Genomic DNA, 18774 nt, shown 5'->3' with positions numbered 1-18774 from the left:
TCATAGTCTTTCACAAGTTCTAACCACCGTCTCTGTCTCATATTCAGCTCTTTCTGCGTGAAGAAATATTTGAGACTTTTGTGATCGGTGAAAATCTGACACTTTTCGTCGTATAAGTAATGCCTCCAAATCTTCAATGCAAAGACAACGGCGGCTAATTCCAAATCGTGAGTCGGGTAGTTCTTCTCATGCACCTTTAACTGTCTGGAAGCATAAGCTATAACTCGACCCTGTTGCATCAACACTGCTCCTAAACCGAGCTTAGATGCATCGGTGTATAACACATAATCTCCTTACCCTGATGGCATGGCTAACACCGGTGCGGAAATGAGAGCTTGCTTCAAGGTGTCGAAGCTCTTCTGACATTCATCACTCCACGTAAATTTAGCATTCTTCTTGGTTAGTGAAGTGAGTGGCACTGCTATAGACGAAAACCCCTGAATAAACTTACGGTAGTAGCCTGCTAAGCCCAAAAAGCTGCGGATCTCGGATGCATTCTTTGGCTCTACCCATTCCTTGACAGCTGTCACTTTGGCTGGATCCACTTCAATCCCTCTACTAGACACTATATGCCCCAAAAACGCGACTTTCTGCAACCAAAACTCGCACTTACTGAATTTTGCATACAACTTACGGCTCTGCAAAGTCTGCAAAATTGTCCTCAAGTGCTGGTCGTGCTCCTCATGGCTCTTCGAGTATATGAGAATATCGTCAATGAACACTATGACGAACTGATCGAGGAACGGTTGAAATACTCGGTTCATGAGATCCATGAAAATAGCTGGGGCATTGGTCAATCCAAACGGCATCACTAAGAACTCGTAATGCCCGTATCTGGTCCTGAAAGCTGTCTTATGCACATCTGCATCCTTTACTCTCAGTTGGTGATACCCTGATCGAAGATCGATTTTGGAGAACACGGTAGCTCCCTGCAACTGGTCGAACAAATCTTCGATTCGTGGCAACGGATACTTATTCTTGATCATTACCTTGTTCAGCTCGCGGTAATCGATGCACAGTCTCATGCTCCCATCTTTCTTTTTCACAAAGAGTACTGGTGCGCCCCATGGTGAGAAACTCGGGCGGATAAACTCCTTGTCTAAGAGCTCCTGAATCTGCTGTTTAAGTTCTAACATCTCTGCTGGAGCTAATCTGTACGGTGCCTTGGAGATCGGCACTGTACCAGTCATGAGATCGATGGCAAACTCCACATCTCTATCTGGTGGAAGGCCTGTGACGTCGTCTGGGAAGACGTCTGGAAATTCTCTGGCTACTGGCACTTCTGAAATAGAAGGAGTGGGCACGTCAGGCGCTGCTATAACACTGGCCAAGAAAGCCTGACATCCCTTTGAAATTAATTTCCTCGCCTGCATGCACGAAATCATACGAGGAAAACTCCTCCATCTAGCTGGCTCGAATAAAAACTGCTCCATACCGAGCGGTCTGACCAATACCGACCTCTTCTGAAAATCGATTAGAACTCGGTTCTTAGTCAGCCAGTCCATGCCCAAAATGATATCGAACTCTGGCATCGGCAATACGATCAAATCTGCATACACTAGGTGGCCCTGCAGTTCTAGATCGATATCCCTGATCACACTGGTCGCTAACAACTCTTCCCCTGATGGGACTGTCACTGAGAAGTTCAAGTCTAGGCCGATGGACTTGATGTCCAGGTGATTAGCGAAGGTCTCTGATATAAAGGAGTGAGTGGCTCCTGAATCTATCAGTGCAGTTGTAGCTAATCTCTTTATGAAAATGTTCCCTGAGATGCGTTAGCACAACACAACTTATATCCAAAATACTAACATTAACCTTACGCATAATAAAATTCGATGTCATATGCCATTCAAAAATAATGCTAACAAGATAGTAACCTAAATATACTCAAACAATACTAGCATCCTAAAAATCCCCAAATAAAATTCACCTGCAAGGCAAGTAATACTGAGCTTAGGTAGGAAAGTTTACCGGTCAGTAAAGTAGTGTCCGGATCCGCTTCCTGAGCGTGCATGGCGAATACCCGGCCTTGAGTTGGCTGCTTCCACTGCGGGCACTCCTTTAGCATGTGGTCGGTAGCACCACACTTAAAGCACTTGTCTGACCCATACAAGCATGGTCCTGGATGCTGGCGGTTACACTTCTGACAAACAGGGAAATTACCGGGCTTCTGCGGCGCCCCCTGCTGTTGGATAGGACCCTTGCCCTTAGGTGGTCCTTGGTATGGTTTCTTTCCAGGCTGCCCCTGGTAGGGCTTCTTAAATGGCGGTCGCTGCTGATACTGCTGGTGTTGCTGCGGTGCCTGAAAGGGCCTCTTGCCCAGTCGATCCTTCTCAATTTCTTTCATGTCCTGCTCTGCCTCCAATGCCCTCGCTACTGCGACCTCATAGGTCATAGGCCCTACCACCTTCACGTCACGGTGCAAGATCGGCCGCATTCCAAGGAGAAAGTGTCTCACCTTGGCCTGAACATCATTGGCGATTAAGGGCATAAATTGGCAACCCTTCTCAAACTTCTGCACGTAATCAGCTAAGCTGCTATCTCCCTGTCGTAGCGTCATGAACTCCCCAATCAGTTTCGTACGCACTTCCTCAGTGAAGTACTTGGAGTAAAACACCTCTTTGAACTCATTCCACGTGAGAGTCTGTAGGTTAACTATCACTGATGCGCTCTCCCACCAAATTCTTGCACTCCCATGAAGTAGGAAGATAGCGCACCTCACTCGATCAGTATCCTGCAACTCCATAAAATCGAAAATTACCTCGATGGATTTAACCCATCCCTCCGCTATTAATGGGTCCGTCGTCCCTGAGAATTTATCTGAGTGCATTCTGCTGAACCTCTCGTAGACAGCCTCAGCTCTGGGTCTCACCCCTGTATTAGCCACTGTTTGGTTACCCATAAACTGGGCAAAGAACTGAGTCATTCCAGCCATCATCTGGGCCTGCATGTCGGGTGGTGGAGGTGGTGGAGGGTTGGCCCTCTCCTCGACTCGAGGCTCTCTGTCCTCCTCCCTATCTTCCCGATTAATCTCACGTCTAGGAGGCATACTGTTCCAATATTTACCCAACACGTAAACCCAAGATGTATGATCGTGATATACATAACATATGATGCACGTACTGAATTTAAAACATGGGCATGCTGAAATCGTAACTCAGTGCATACTACAAAACATAAATCTTGAAACTTTAAAACTTACAGACTTGAGGTGTGACTTCGAGAGCTTCTTGCGACTGGCAGTAGGCGTAACCCTTTACAAGAATCTGGCTCTGATACCAACTGTAACGTACCGTACTTTTACTACTTGAAATTTGCGGAAAAATAAAAAATTTTATTAAATAAAAACATCCATACGGTCGTCACCCAGCATTCATAAAAATATTTTTAAAATAATCCATCACCAATTAAAAAGTTGCTAAAAGAACGTTGTCTCAAAACATCTCACATTCAAATCATAAAAATTCAGAGTATTTTAAACTGTGCTTAAAAACATAAACTTGCGGTCCTCGGGTTTAGCCTGCCGCTCAGCCCAAGCCTGCCCCTTGGTCGCCACCTCCTGTCTCCTGTTCATCGTACTCACCTGCATCGATCAAGTCTAGTGAGTCTAAAGACTCAACACGTATAAACTGAAAATAACGAGTACTACATAATAAAATCGCATGCATATTTAATATAGGGCATACATAACTTTTATTTTTGAACTTGCATAAACTTCAACTTGAAATAAACTTGAACTTGAACATACATACTACGACGTGTCATGATCATAAACTTTTCTTAAACATGCTATCATACTTCACATACTTGGCTGCATAATTTTATGTAGAGGATGTTTCAAAGCAAGTGACCCTTAACATGATAAACGCCTGATCAGACACACCACAGTACTGGGATGACAGGGACGTATCCACTGCCGCATACATAAGATCCCTGTTCATAATTTAACAGGCCAGTTGATCCCCGTTCATAATTTAACGCTTCACAACCACGATCTAACCCGTTCATAATTTAACGGACGGATTGGTCCCCGTTCATGATTTAACGCTTTCCAATCCTAACTTTCTTTGGTCACAAGACAATTAGCATACCTCGAAACTTAAAACATTTCATTTGCACGTCATTCATACTTACTTGGCGTTGAGGGATTCGTTGGACTTCGACTGGGGCCGTTGCTGCAACTTACTAACGTGAATTTCATACTTAACTTGCATTACTTAGACGTAGAAAACTCATGCTTACTCTCAAGCTCAATCATATCTTAGGACCTTCTACAATTTCCCACGACACGCCCTTAATAATCCTTGCACTAACCCATAACATCAAACTTAAAATGAACTTACAAATATTTCCCAAAAACAAGGGTACACGGGCCCCGTGCTTGGGTCCGGGAGAGGGTCCGTGTACTTACTGCCTAGAATGTGTCGGATCCGGATGGGGGTCCGTGTAGGTACTGCATGTCAAGTGTCTCGAAAAGGAAAGGACACGGACCCCGTGTGAGGGTCCGGGTTGAGGTCCGTGTGGCTACTGTCTTGGAACACCAAATGGAAAACAAAGGCACGGACCCCGTGCTCGGGTCCGTGTGGGGGTCCGTCTGCACACTGTACGAAGAAACCTGCGAGAAAACTTATGCACATGCCTACACACTCAAATTGACACTTGAACACTATGATTCAACACCTTAAGGACACCATAACATTGCATAAAACTTATATAAACACTTCAAGATACGACGTCCACCATACTACCCAATACAACGCTAATTAGCAATTGACATCAATCGAGTTCCTACGACTTTAAACTAATTCAAACACCTAACGACGTCCAACAAAACCTTGAAAAATACAACAAACCTCAATACTAACATACTCATACGCAGCGACGATCGCCCGTCGATTTCCAACGAAGCCTGCAACATAAAACTTCAAAAATACAATGATACCAAATTTTTCTTAAAATTTCAGTTTGAGCAGTCACACGAAAAATATCATAACTCTCTCATTTTTCGTCCAAAAGTCTTTAATTTTACATAAAATCGAAGGTATCAAAAATTCTACGTTTTTGCCGTTGAAAGTTTTCCCAAAATATGAACAGAAAAATCGCAGTTTTTACATGAACAGTAAAAACGAGTTTTAGATCTAAAAATTTTCCTTCGAGATTGATCCGATCCATGATCCGCTCAAACTACTATCATCCTACATAACTTTTACGCATAAAAACAACGCAATTCGATATATGACTTGATCGACACAGCAAGAACAGAATATACGTGCCTTTTGATGATAACGTTACCGAAAGACGACACCGAAGCGGAGATGGAGAGAGGCTCGATCCGGGACGAACGTGGCACCGTTTCTCTTGAAATAAAATCACGAAATCTGCTGGAATTTGAGAGGGAAGGGGGACGGCTGCTATGCTCTTTGAAGAACCCTAGTTTTCTCTTTTAAAATAATAAATCTAGAATGAAACTTGTGTGTGTGTGTTTAGGCGTGAGCTAGTGTGTGTAAAAGTGTGTTTGTGTGTGTGTGGCGTGTGTTTTAGATTAATTAGGAGACTAATTGCTTAATTAAAAATACTTATCTACTAATCAAACACTAACTCTCCTATACCTTTTAAATGAAACTCTATAATTAAAAATATAACACTCCATACTAGACTTTGAAAGTTCTAAAATCATAAACTCACAAAAATAATTAATTTTAGGATTCAAAATACTAACATCTCATAAAATACTAAATTTTAAAAGTTTTAAACTCTTAAAATCACTAAATAAATATTTAGGCTCAAAAATGCTAAAACTCACTAAATTATTTAAAATGCCCCCAAACTCAACTTAAAATAAAATACCATCTTTAAAATTGCCAAAAATCGTCACCGGGTCTTTTCCTCAATCTCGCCTCGAATGATCGCCTGAAACATGAAACTCGAAAGACGTTTTAACGTGCATTACAAAAACGTAATTAAATTAAAAATAATGCATTTAAATAATTATGCATGACTAAACTTGTAGTATCCCGATGCCTAATTTGAGTTAATTATTGGATTAATTATATTTCGGTGGAATCGGAAGGACCGAACCGGGTTCGGATCGTCTGAAGAGGGTTCGGATCGTCCGATCAGGGTTCGGATCGTCCGAAGACAGGTGGCTGGACACGTGGAAGACATGCAGAGTTCGGATCGTCCGATCAGGGTTCGGATCGTCCGAAGACAGGTGGCTGGACACGTGGAAGATATGCAGGGTTCGGATCGTCCGATAAGGGTTCGGAAGGTCCGAAGGGTACAGGGTTCGGATCGTCCGAAGTGGATCGGATCGTCCGATCGTTGTCTATAAATAGAGGCGCGAGGCTTCACTTTTTACTCGCCAATTCCGAGTGTTCCAGAGCGTTTTAGTCATTTCTGATGGGTTTCTAGTCTTTTCCCGAGGTTTAGGCACTAGCGGGGAGCTACTGGTTTTGTAGCGGAGCTGTGCTCTAGTTGGGAGCTAGCGGCATCAGTGGGCTGACTACGGACGCAGGCTTGATTCTAGGGCTGATTGCTAGGATCTACTGATTTGAGGTACGAAAGTACTATCCGAGATAGCAGGATTGAGTATGCTTTACTATGTGTTGCATGTTTATATGTTGCATTATTATCTGTCATATGATGCATGGTTTATTATGCGGCATTTGCATAATCATGTTGAGCCTGACTATTTTTGAGATAGCCTGTTGAGAGGGTGCTCAGCCCTCGTTTGTCGTGGATGGTTGGACCCCGTTGGCCGACGGTGGTCAGGTCACCGGTATATCCACAGGTTTATTTTGGTATGGGAGCCACCTCCTGGTGCGACGGCGCAGAGTGCTACATACCTTGACGTCATTTACCTGAGCAGTATTTCGATATACCCAGATCCTGGTATCCAGTACATTTTGCATACATGCATGTCATAGTCTTGTATACTCATGCTTTCGGTGCTGAGCGTTTTATGCTCACGTCCTCGGTTTATCTCTGTTTTGGACACCCTATTCGATGGGGCAGGTCTCAGGTTGGACGGTCCAGGAGGGAGTGGACAGGGAGCTGGCAGAGGTTGACTTGTAGTTGTTGGTATTTGTTCTTGGAATTTAGTTCGATCTGGTTGTTTAAGTATTTTGTACTTACAGATTCGATTGGGTTGTATTACTGTTTTTCCGCTGTTTTACCTGATTCAGTTTTAATGTTAATTTTGCATGCTTAAGTTCTGTTTAGTAGGTGATTCTGGAACGGGTCACTACATTTATGGTATCAGAGCATGCATTAAGATTTTGGGATTTAGAACTGTTCTTTTGGGTTTAATCTCTGGTAACTTTTGTAGCTAAAAGATGTCTGGTTTTGACGACGATGCTAGTAGTCATGGCAGCGTTGGACGCTGGGGAGACCACGACGATCGGGAGCGTCGTCGAGAGCATCGAGAACGTCGTCAACACCGTCGTGATGAGCCTCGGAGTTTTAGTATGCATCGGTTCTTGCAGATGGGGCCGAAACCTCTTTCGGGCGGTGAGACTCCGGATGTTGCGGAGAACTGGCTTGAGAGGATGGAGAGCTGCTTCAAGACTTTTCAGTGCTCGGCGGAGCAGCAGATTGATACCCTTGATTTCTTGCTGGAGGGTGGTGCGCGCAAGTGGTGGAGGTCTATCTCTGCACCGATAGTTCAGCGACAGGGTCGAGTTCTTTGGGCCGATTTCCGAGCCGCTTTCATGTTGCTTTACTTTCCGCCAGCTCTTCTGCAGACCAAGGCGATTGAGTTGATCAATCTGAAGCAGGGAAGTTTGTCTGTTGATAAGTATCAGCAGAAGTTCTTTGAGTTGCTTCCGTATGTTCCGCATGTCAGTGACAATGCTATGGCCAAGTATAACCATTTTCTTCAGGGCCTCAATCAGGAGATTTATGATCGGGTTGTTGTCTGCGATGATCCGACATCGTATGAGGGCCTTGTGAATCGTTGTCGCCAGGCTGAGGGCAGTTTGCTGAGAGGTCGAGCCATGCAGTCTGCTCGTCCTACTAGTTCTTTGGGTCCCCGCGCCCAAGCATTCAAGAAAGCTGGATCTACTTCTTCTTCCTCTGGATCTGGAGGAGTTCACCATTTTGGGAAGAAGAAGGGCCCGTGTCAGCATTGCGGGAAGGATCATCCGACGGAACGTTGTCGCAAGGTTGCGGGTGCTTGTTACAAGTGCGGTGAGATGGGCCACATGAAGAGAGATTGTCCACAGACGGGCGGAGGATCAGGATCTGGTTCTCAGGCTTCAGTTCATCAGAGGCCACAGCAGGGACAGTCTACTCAGGGTTCTAACCTCCGACCGCGTACTCAAGGGCAGGTCTTTGCTCTTAACCAGGATCAGGCTGCTGAGGAGAACGAGAGAGTTATCGCAGGTTTATTTTTATTATGTGGATTACCTGCTTACGTTCTCATTGATACTGGTGCATCTCATTCATTCATATCTGCGAGATTTGCTAAGCGTCATGCATTACCTTTCACTTCTTTGGGCGTTGTGGTATCTGTTTCCACACCGATGGGTGATTCGGTGTTAGCTAAACGTCTAGTTTTGGGTTGTCCTCTAGAGTTTGAGGGTAATATTTTAACTGCTAATTTGATGATTCTTGCGATGGAGGATTTTGATTGCATTCTGGGAATAGATGTGCTGACTGTGTTTAGAGCTACTGTGGACTGTTATCAGAAGTTTGTGCAGTTTCGTCCAGTTGAGGGCGACAGTTGGTTTTTCTATGGAGAGGGAGCGCGACCCCCGATGCCTGTGGTTTCTGCTCTGAAAGCCTGTCGTGCTTTAGAGTCGGGCGGGGAAGGCTACCTTATTTATGCTATTGATTCGTCCGCAGATAGTGTCGGTATCAGTGACATTCCAGTGGTTTGCGATTTTCCGGATGTTTTTCCCGAGGAGATTCCTGGTTTTCCTCCCGTTCGGGAAGTGGATTTCGGCATTGATTTAGTGCCAGGCACGGCACCAATTTCTAGAGCTCCTTATCGTTTAGCTCCATCGGAGATGCAAGAATTGAAACAGCAGTTGCAGGATCTTCTTGACAAGGGGTATATTCGACCCAGTGTGTCCCCGTGGGGAGCACCAGTTCTTTTTGTCAAAAAGAAGGATGGTTCTATGCGGCTCTGCATAGATTATCGGCAGTTGAATCGTGCTACGATAAAGAATAAGTATCCGTTGCCACGGATTGATGATTTATTTGATCAACTGCAAGGTACCTCTGTGTATTCCAAGATTGATTTAAGGTCTGGTTATCATCAGCTTCGAGTTCATCAGGGAGATATATCGAAAACTGCATTCAGGACCCGGTATGGGCATTATGAGTTTCTGGTTATGCCTTTTGGGGTGACGAATGCACCAGCAGTTTTTATGGATCTGATGAATCGGGTTTTTCGGGAATTCTTGGATAAGTTTGTTGTGGTGTTTATAGATGATATCTTAATCTATTCGCACGATCAGCAAGAACACGCACAACACTTAAGGATTATTTTACAGACACTTCGCGAGAATCAGCTTTATGCGAAGTTGAGTAAATGTGAGTTTTGGATTGACAGGGTTGTATTCCTTGGTCATGTCATTTCTAGCAAGGGAGTTTCAGTTGACCCAAGCAAGGTGGAAGCGGTATTGAACTGGTCGCGTCCGACGACAGTAGCCGAGATCCGCAGTTTTCTGGGATTGGCTGGGTATTATCGCCGTTTCATTGTCAACTTCTCTCAGATTGCTAAGCCACTCACTCAGCTCACTCGGAAAGATGTTTCATTTGAGTGGACATCAGAGTGCGAAGAGAGTTTCTTGGAACTTCGCAGACGTTTGACATCTGCGCCTGTTTTGGCTTTACCGTCTGGATCTGGTGGTTTCAGTGTTTACACCGATGCCTCTTTACAGGGACTAGGGTGTGTTCTGATGCAGAATGAGCATGTGATTGCTTATGCGTCGAGACAGTTAAAGCCTCATGAAGAAAACTATCCTGTTCATGATCTGGAATTAGCAGCGATCGTTTTTGCTTTGAAAATCTGGCGCCATTATCTGTATGGTGAGCGATTTGAGATCTTCACTGATCATAAGAGTTTGAAGTATCTGTTCACTCAGGCTGAGTTGAACATGCGTCAGCGTCGTTGGATGGATCTACTCAAGGATTACGATTGTGAGATCAAGTATCATCCAGGATCTGCGAATCTCACGGCCGATGCTCTTAGTCGCAAGGTGAGATTATCTGCTCTTCAGACTTGTGCTGTATCTGGGATTATTCAGGATTTCTGTTCGATGGGATTCAATTGTAAGCATCGGAAGGGAACAGAGAGTATCCGTATAGCTACTATTTTGTCCGAGCCAGTTTTGTATTCTCGGATTAGAGATGCTCAGATGTCTGATTCTAAGGTTCAGAAATTAGCTCGGTTGGCTGATGGAGATAATACTTCTGGATTCCACTATCAGTCCGAGGGTCTTTTGTGCTTATCTGGTCGTGTTGTTGTACCGGAAGATGACACTTTGAGGGAGGAGATTTTGTCCCAGGCTCATCGTAGCAAGTTGAGTGTTCATCCAGGGAGCAACAAGATGTATAAGGATTTGAGGACTCGATTTTGGTGGAAAGGTATGAAACGTAATGTTTATCAGTATGTCTCCAAGTGCCTAGTCTGTCAGCAGGTGAAGGCTGAGTATCGACGACCTGGATGTTTGTTGCAGAATCTTCCTATTCCGGAGTGGAAGTGGGAGCATATCACGATGGACTTCGTGACTCACTTGCCTATGTCTGTGGGGAATAGAGATGCTATCTGGGTGGTAGTGGATCGGCTTACTAAGTCTGCCCATTTTCTTCCATATAACAGAGATTTCACTTTCGATCGGATGGCACGGTTGTACATTCAGGAGATTGTACGGTTTCATGGTGTGCCCGTGAGTATCGTTAGTGACAGAGATCCTCGATTTACATCTAGATTTTGGGGCAGCTTTCAGCAAGCTTTGGGCACTACCTTGAGTTTGAGTACTGCATATCACCCAGAGACTGACGGTCAGTCAGAGAGGACTATTCGTACTCTTGAGGATATGTTGAGATCTTGTGTGATGGATTTCGGGCCAGCTTGGCAGGATCATCTGCCACTGATAGAGTTTGCATACAACAACAGTTTTCATAGGAGTATTGGTATGTCTCCGTTTGAAGCATTGTATGGTCGACGTTGTCGTACTCCTCTGTTCTGGGAAGAAGTCGGAGAACGACAGGTCGAGGGTCCAGAATTGATTCAGCAGGCCATGGACAAAGTTCTTGTGATCAAACAGCGGATTAAGACTGCTCAGGATCGACAAGCGAGTTATGCGAACTCCAAGCGCAGACCTCTTCATTTTGATGCAGGCGAGAAAGTGTTTCTCAAGGTATCACCTTTTCGGAGGATTCTGAGATTTGGACTCAAGGGTAAGCTATCTCCGAGATTCATTGGTCCTTTTGAGATCTTAGAATGTGTGGGAGATTTGGCCTACGGATTAGCTTTGCCACCGTATCTGTCTAGTGTTCACAATGTGTTTCATGTGTCCTTGTTGAGACGATACGTAGCGGATGAGTCTCATGTTTTGCATCCGACAGAAGTTCAGCTGAATCCGGATTTGTCTTTTGTGGAAAGACCGGTTTCGATCTTAGACCGGAAGGATAAGGTACTGCGGAATAAGACTATTCCTCTTGTCTTAGTGCAGTGGCAGCGCCGAGGTACTGAAGAAGCTACTTGGGAACTAGAGAGTCGCATGTGGTCAGAGCATCCAGAGTTGTTCTAGTTGTAGTATTTTCAGTTATGATTGTAATTTCAGTTGTGCTTTCAGTTGTAATTCATTCTTAAGTTGAATGTATTGTTGTTCAGAATTGTCATTCTTCAGACTCGATTTCGCGGACGAAATCCTTTTTAGAGGGGGAGAATGTAGTATCCCGATGCCTAATTTGAGTTAATTATTGGATTAATTATATTTCGGTGGAATCGGAAGGACCGAACCGGGTTCGGATCGTCTGAAGAGGGTTCGGATCGTCCGATCAGGGTTCGGATCGTCCGAAGACAGGTGGCTGGACACGTGGAAGACATGCAGAGTTCGGATCGTCCGATCAGGGTTCGGATCGTCCGAAGACAGGTGGCTGGACACGTGGAAGACATGCAGGGTTCGGATCGTCCGATAAGGGTTCGGAAGGTCCGAAGGGTACAGGGTTCGGATCGTCCGAAGTGGATCGGATCGTCCGATCGTTGTCTATAAATAGAGGCGCGAGGCTTCACTTTTTACTCGCCAATTCCGAGTGTTCCAGAGCGTTTTAGTCATTTCTGATGGGTTTCTAGTCTTTTCCCGAGGTTTAGGCACTAGCGGGGAGCTACTGGTTTTGTAGCGGAGCTGTGCTCTAGTTGGGAGCTAGCGGCATCAGTGGGCTGACTACGGACGCAGGCTTGATTCTAGGGCTGATTGCTAGGATCTACTGATTTGAGGTACGAAAGTACTATCCGAGATAGCAGGATTGAGTATGCTTTACTATGTGTTGCATGTTTATATGTTGCATTATTATCTGTCATATGATGCATGGTTTATTATGCGGCATTTGCATAATCATGTTGAGCCTGACTATTTTTGAGATAGCCTGTTGAGAGGGTGCTCAGCCCTCGTTTGTTGTGGATGGTTGGACCCCGTTGGCCGACGGTGGTCAGGTCACCGGTATATCCACAGGTTTATTTTGGTATGGGAGCCACCTCCTGGTGCGACGGCGCAGAGTGCTACATACCTTGACGTCATTTACCTGAGCAGTATTTCGATATACCCAGATCCTGGTATCCAGTACATTTTGCATACATGCATGTCATAGTCTTGTATACTCATGCTTTCGGTGCTGAGCGTTTTATGCTCACGTCCTCGGTTTATCTCTGTTTTGGACACCCTATTCGATGGGGCAGGTCTCAGGTTGGACGGTCCAGGAGGGAGTGGACAGGGAGCTGGCAGAGGTTGACTTGTAGTTGTTGGTATTTGTTCTTGGAATTTAGTTCGATCTGGTTGTTTAAGTATTTTGTACTTACAGATTCGATTGGGTTGTATTACTGTTTTTCCGCTGTTTTACCTGATTCAGTTTTAATGTTAATTTTGCATGCTTAAGTTCTGTTTAGTAGGTGATTCTGGAACGGGTCACTACAAAACTCCTTTTAAAATAAGTTAAATGCTTTAATAATTTAAATAGATGCATGGGTTATACGTGTACTGAAATCGGGTTCTACAAATAATCTAGGCAAAAACTTGTGTGAGACGGTCTCACAGGTCTTATTTGTGAGACATATATCTTATTTGGGTCATCCACGAAAAACTATTAATTTTTATGCTAACATTATTACTTTTTATTTGTGAATATAAGTAGGGTTGACTCGTCTCACAGATTAAGATTCGTAAGACGGTCTCATATGAGACTCACTCAAATATCTATAAGACCGTTTTACAGAAGACCTACTAAATATAAAAAGGTAATGTAGTTTTGCTAATTCATTTGAATTTTTAATATTTTGTTGTTGAATTCTTAATAAAACCTAATTGTTTCAAATGATAAGTCTTGATAGTTTTTTACAAGTACAATTTTTTTTTGTCTTTAACTATATTTTTTGAAATTTTAAATTATGATATCATTCCTAACATAAAAATTATTATAAAATATCGTTTTTAAATTTTATAATAATCTCTATATTTTTTACATATAGAAACTTAATATGTAATGTATTCGAAAGGACACTAATTTATATTATGTTATCACTGTATAGTAATTTGATACGGTTGTTTCAAAATCCCTATAGCTTCTCATTTCTTTTGGATAATAATAATAATAATAATAATAATAATAATAAGTAATGGTGAGTCCATAGTTTAGAAGTATAGTGGGGAAGTAGGGCCGTATGAGACACTTACTTTTGGAATAAAATTCCAAAAATCCAGGTTACTATTAGTACAATATACAAAAAGAAAGAGACTCCAGCAAAAATCAGACAAGAAAATCACTTCTTCTATACCAATCCCCACAATCTCCAAGTAACGTAATAAAATAAAATTAAAAAAAAAATTAAAATCCCCAAACTAAAATATATTTAACATTCCACATTTGCTGGTTTTTGTGGCTCGGGAAAATCCAACACCACATCAGCACTCACACAGTCCCCGCTCCGGGGCAATTTCCGGTTAGGCTTGGCTTCATGCAACATAGATATGACATCCCTCATGGAGGGCCGGTCAGCTGGATTCCGGCTCGTGCATAGTAACGCGACCCTAAGGACTAACACCATTTCTTCCCTCACAGAATTACAGGATGCGCCTGCGTTCTTATCTAACATATCGATCATACTATCTTTCATCTTGATCTTGTACCTCACCCAGTCCACTATACTATTTCCCTCCCCGAATTGTGCGTCGACTGATTTTCTCCCGGTCAAGATTTCCATTAGTACCACCCCGTAGCTGTAGATATCACTCTTCTCATCGACTTGTAAAGTGTAAGCATATTCTGCCAAAAAATTAAAGCACAAAATTTTAAAAAATTATGGCATAAGAATTGATAAAAAAAATAATATAAAAGGATTAATCAAGAACAAAAATTGCATCTTTGTTTTGAGAATAAGTTTGAGAAATTCATGGTGGGTCCTCAGTAATCGAATAAAAGTTAAAACTAAAGGGAAAAGAAGAGTTCACGCCTAATAGTGGACAACGCACTCAACAGTAGGAAATCACGGCGACAAAGAGGAAAAGAGAATGAAAAGCATAATAAATTTATATTACTAATCCATATGAAATCAAGAAATTGAATTGTGCCTATTTTGAGATGAGAAATTTTAAAACCACGAACTTTTCAAGGAGTGGATCAATGACGGCAGATTCAAATAAGATTTTCTTTAAAGAATATTATTATTAATCGAGTGCGAAATTAAAATTGATTTTATAGTCGGAAGAGATTTTCTTGGCGCCTAAAAATTTATAATTTAATTTGAAAAGGGTGGATTTTGTATGACCAATAACTTTGAAAAATAAAAAATAAAATAAAATTGAAAGACAGATTAAAGCAACGCCCATTATCCTTATCAACCGAAAGGGATCCCGAATGCATCACATGAGACGTGACACCACATTTTGCACGCAAGGAGGACACATATATCGTCACCCTACACAACGAACTAAAAATCAATGTAACCAAAGAAAAAGGCATGCATGACATCCTTCTCTTATTCCTAGTTCCTAGCCCGCCAAAAAGAAAAAAACAAATAAATAAATAAAGTAAACATTATGATTTAAACAAAATTAAGATATAAAATGATTGAAAGATGGAGATTCTTGAACCTAACCTGGTGCAATGTAACCATATGATCCAGCAATGACCGACATCGATTCGTCGTTCTGGATCAACTTGGCCACTCCGAAGTCGGCCACCCTAGCCTCCATCTCGACATCCAGAAGTATGTTACTAGGCTTCAAGTCGCGATGAACGATCACGGGATCGCAGTCGTGATGAAGATAACATATCCCTTGTGCAACTCCTAAAGCAATGTTATACCTTGTGACCCAATCCGCCACGAAATTGTCACACTTATCCTTCCCATGTAACAAGTCGTCTAGGCTCCCGTTAGGCATGTACTCGTACAACAACATGGTAGATTGATTGTTAGTGCAACAACCCAATAGCCTTACGATATTGCGATGTCTTACGTTGCCTAAGACATCGACCTCTGCTAACACCCCTCTTCTCCTCCTGATGGTATCCTTGTGCTTCCCCCACAGCTTCTTGACGGCTATGATCTCGCCACCTGGCATCTCGGCCTTGTAGACAGTACCTGTGGACCCCATCCCGATTATCTTATCTGTCATGTTTATGCACTCAAGTACTTCATCGGCCGTGTAATTCAGGCGTTGGAAAGCAGTCAGCTTCCACGGCCCGACTTCCCGACCATCTGAGAATTTCCGGCCGTATTTGGCCTGGAAACACCTACTTCCGGCGATAAGTATGAACAAGCCAACACCAAATGCGGTGGCAATAATCCATACAATGGCGCCGGCGGTCCTCTTTGGCTCGCGGTGGATTTCCACCGCTCCAGCTTCGAGCCCATCTTCCCGGCAAGGTTTCTTGAGAATTTCACCGCAGAGCCCTTCATTTCCTGCGAATGATGATGGATGAAGGGATGAAAATAGTAATCCTGATGACGGAACAGAACCTGTGAGCTGATTGTATGATACATTGAAATTCTCCAATGTGCTGCAGTTGTTGAAATTAGAGGGAATCGTCCCTGTAAGATAATTATGGGACAAATCGACGGCTGTTATGGACGGGAGTGCTGAAATCTCCCATGGAATAATTCCTGTCAGGGAATTTTGGCGTAAATTTAGGGTAACTAGCTTCTCACAATGGCCAATATCCCATGGAATGCTGCCACTGAAATTATTTCCATCAAGCTCGATCCTGTAAAATCTCAAACACCCGATAAAATCAGGGATTTTCCCATTGAGATTAGCAGAGCTTGCCAAGAAAATCTGTAAACTCGGTGCTTTCCATATGTTATCAGGCAGCTCGGAATTGAAAGAATTCTCTGATATGTTCAAGGACTCCATTCTGGCAGCATTGCCAAAATCTTTCGGGATTGGACCAGATAGGTCGTTATCGCTTAAATCCAAGTAAGTGAGGTTTGGCAGGGAGCCAAATCCAATTGGGATCGACCCGTTGAGCCTGTTGTTTTGAATCCTTACTCTGGTTAAAGCCGTGCAATTTGCTAAAGATGGAGGGATTTCACCAATGAACTGGTTGGCAAACAGAATGAGCTTTATCAGCATGTTGCCGAGGCAAAGTTTTGGTGGGATAGGACCGGACAGTGAATTCGAGGAGACATCGAGTTGCTGCAACTTCCCATTCGAGCCGAGTGTTTGAGGTAACATCCCTGAAAAAGAATTGTTCCAGATATACAAAATTTCCAAATTGGGAAGCTGACCAATCCCTCCTGGAATTTCACCTGTCAGCTTGTTGTCCATCAACGATAGCCTGTTTAGCTCTTTCAAATCGGAAAATCCTCTAGGTATTTCGCCTGTGAGGTTGTTATCTGATAAATCAAGAACCTTTAAGGATACTAATCCGGCCCAGCTCGCCGGAATCGACCCTGATAAATGATTCTTGAAAAGCAATATATTTTCAAGATTTGTCAAGCTGCCTAATTCAGCTGGAACATTGCCTGATAAATTGGTTGATGAGATATCAAGATAGACTAAATTTGACAGGCTTGAAAACTGTGCCGGTATCCCTCCAGAGTACGCATTGTATCCCAATTCTATATGTTCAAGTCGATTCAAGAAACTCAACTCAGCCGGAATTGAACCTGTAAGTGAATTCCCATGCAAGTACAGAGACTTCAGATTCAAGAATCTGCCGTAAGCCGTCGGGATTTCACCTTCAAAGTAGCTTCCGCCGAGGTTCAGGTACTCGAGATTCTTGAGGTAAATAATTTCCTCCGGCAAAGTGCCGGAGAAATTATTGCTATAAGCATCGAAAAATGTGAGAGACTTGAGTTTCGAAATCCCAGGAGGGAAACTCGAATTAAAGTAATTGTGATTGATATCCAGAGTCCTGAGATTCGGCAGTTCAAAAATGGAATCTTCGAAGGGTCCATCAAGAGAATTCCTACTCAAATTTAAATGATGCAAATGGGACAAATATCTGATTTCCGAAGGAATTATGCCAGAGAGATTACGCCCCGACAGGTCCAAGGTTGTTACCTGGCCTGTCTTATGGTCACATTTGATCCCAGACCAGGAGCACCAAACGGGCAGTGAACCAGGCCTGGGAAACGCCGTTTCCGGTTCCCAATCACGTAATGTGTTTGAAGGGTCTTTAAGGGATGATTTTATCGCAAGAAGAGAGACGAGCTGAGGCGGCGCCGCTGCGGAAACGGCGGCGGAGGAGGAGAACACTGATGCTGTAACAAGAATCAAGAAAATGGAGAAATCGAAACTAAGGAATAGTGGGGAGAGGCTCATTTTTTGGAGGATTTTGCAATGGTGGAAATTGGTGAGAAAGGAATTGTGTGGAGTGAAGTAAATTTAAGGTGGGGAAGATTTTGATGGTTGAATTTGCTTTTTTGGAGTGCAAGATGGAGAGGATTTTTCATGATGATTAGTTTCACTCAATGGGGTGTGTGAGTGTGTGTTCTTTGGCATGAAGGGAGAGAAATAGGAAAAAGAGAAAGGGAATGGAAAAACACAGAACTATTGCGTCTTCTTCTACATTTCCCATTTCTTGTATTTATTTTACAACTCCCAGGCTAAATTACTTTCCACAAGTAGTATGGACCATTATATGTGAATAAAAGTTGAGCTTATTCTATGTTTGATAACATCATCGTTATCCTACATTAGACTCTCATTATCAGAGGAAAAAATAATCTCGTGATAAACAAATAATTCAATCTTAGATTATAATAAAATGTTTATCTCATGGCAAGTGTTTCCTTTTTCTATGTATGTATTCTACCTTTGTCTCCTCTCCAACAATGCTTTTGGTTATCTTGGATTGCATTCCACTTTTTCTATTGTTTATTTTATTTTCTTGCTCCTTGCCTACTTTTCATCATTCCTTGTTTGCTTTATTATGTTTGGGCCAGCCAGCACTCAGCAGCAATTCGATATATATGGGCACAATAAGGGCAATCCTTGTTGGAGGATCCAAGAAACTATTTACAAATTTACTATTTCCCACCCTTCTTATTCTCGAAGAATATTCATTATTATCTTCCCCTCTTTTCATTTTCTAATACCCTTT

At 43.0% G+C, this 18774-nt stretch overlaps 1 protein-coding gene across 1 annotated transcript; it reads right to left on the bottom strand.

The window, feature by feature from the left end:
- Positions 1-13868: 13868 nt before the first annotated feature.
- On the bottom strand, positions 13869-18262 carry LOC140825545 (uncharacterized). The gene is made up of 2 exons (XM_073187392.1): positions 15323-18262; positions 13869-14490 (listed from the first exon to the last, which is right to left on the bottom strand). Exons 1-2 carry the CDS (start codon positions 17991-17993, stop codon positions 14078-14080), a joined length of 3084 nt encoding a protein of 1027 aa, XP_073043493.1. The 5' UTR covers positions 17994-18262; the 3' UTR covers positions 13869-14077.
- Positions 18263-18774: the final 512 nt, after the last annotated feature.

This window comes from Primulina eburnea, chromosome 1 (assembly GCF_022965805.1).
Source record: "Primulina eburnea isolate SZY01 chromosome 1, ASM2296580v1, whole genome shotgun sequence".
Taxonomy (NCBI): domain Eukaryota; kingdom Viridiplantae; phylum Streptophyta; class Magnoliopsida; order Lamiales; family Gesneriaceae; genus Primulina; species Primulina eburnea.
The sequence above is the reverse complement of the archived record's forward strand: the minus strand, read 5'-3'. Positions and strand labels throughout refer to the sequence as shown.

Excerpts from the sequence above, each read along its gene's own strand:
- LOC140825545 (XM_073187392.1), bottom strand. The coding sequence starts at position 17,993 with ATGAGCCTCTCCCCACTATTCCTTAGTTTCGATTTCTCCATTTTCTTG. Across the intron at positions 14,491-15,322 it reads ATATGGTTACATTGCACCAG|AATATGCTTACACTTTACAA; the intron begins GTTAGGTTCAAG and ends ATTTTTTGGCAG.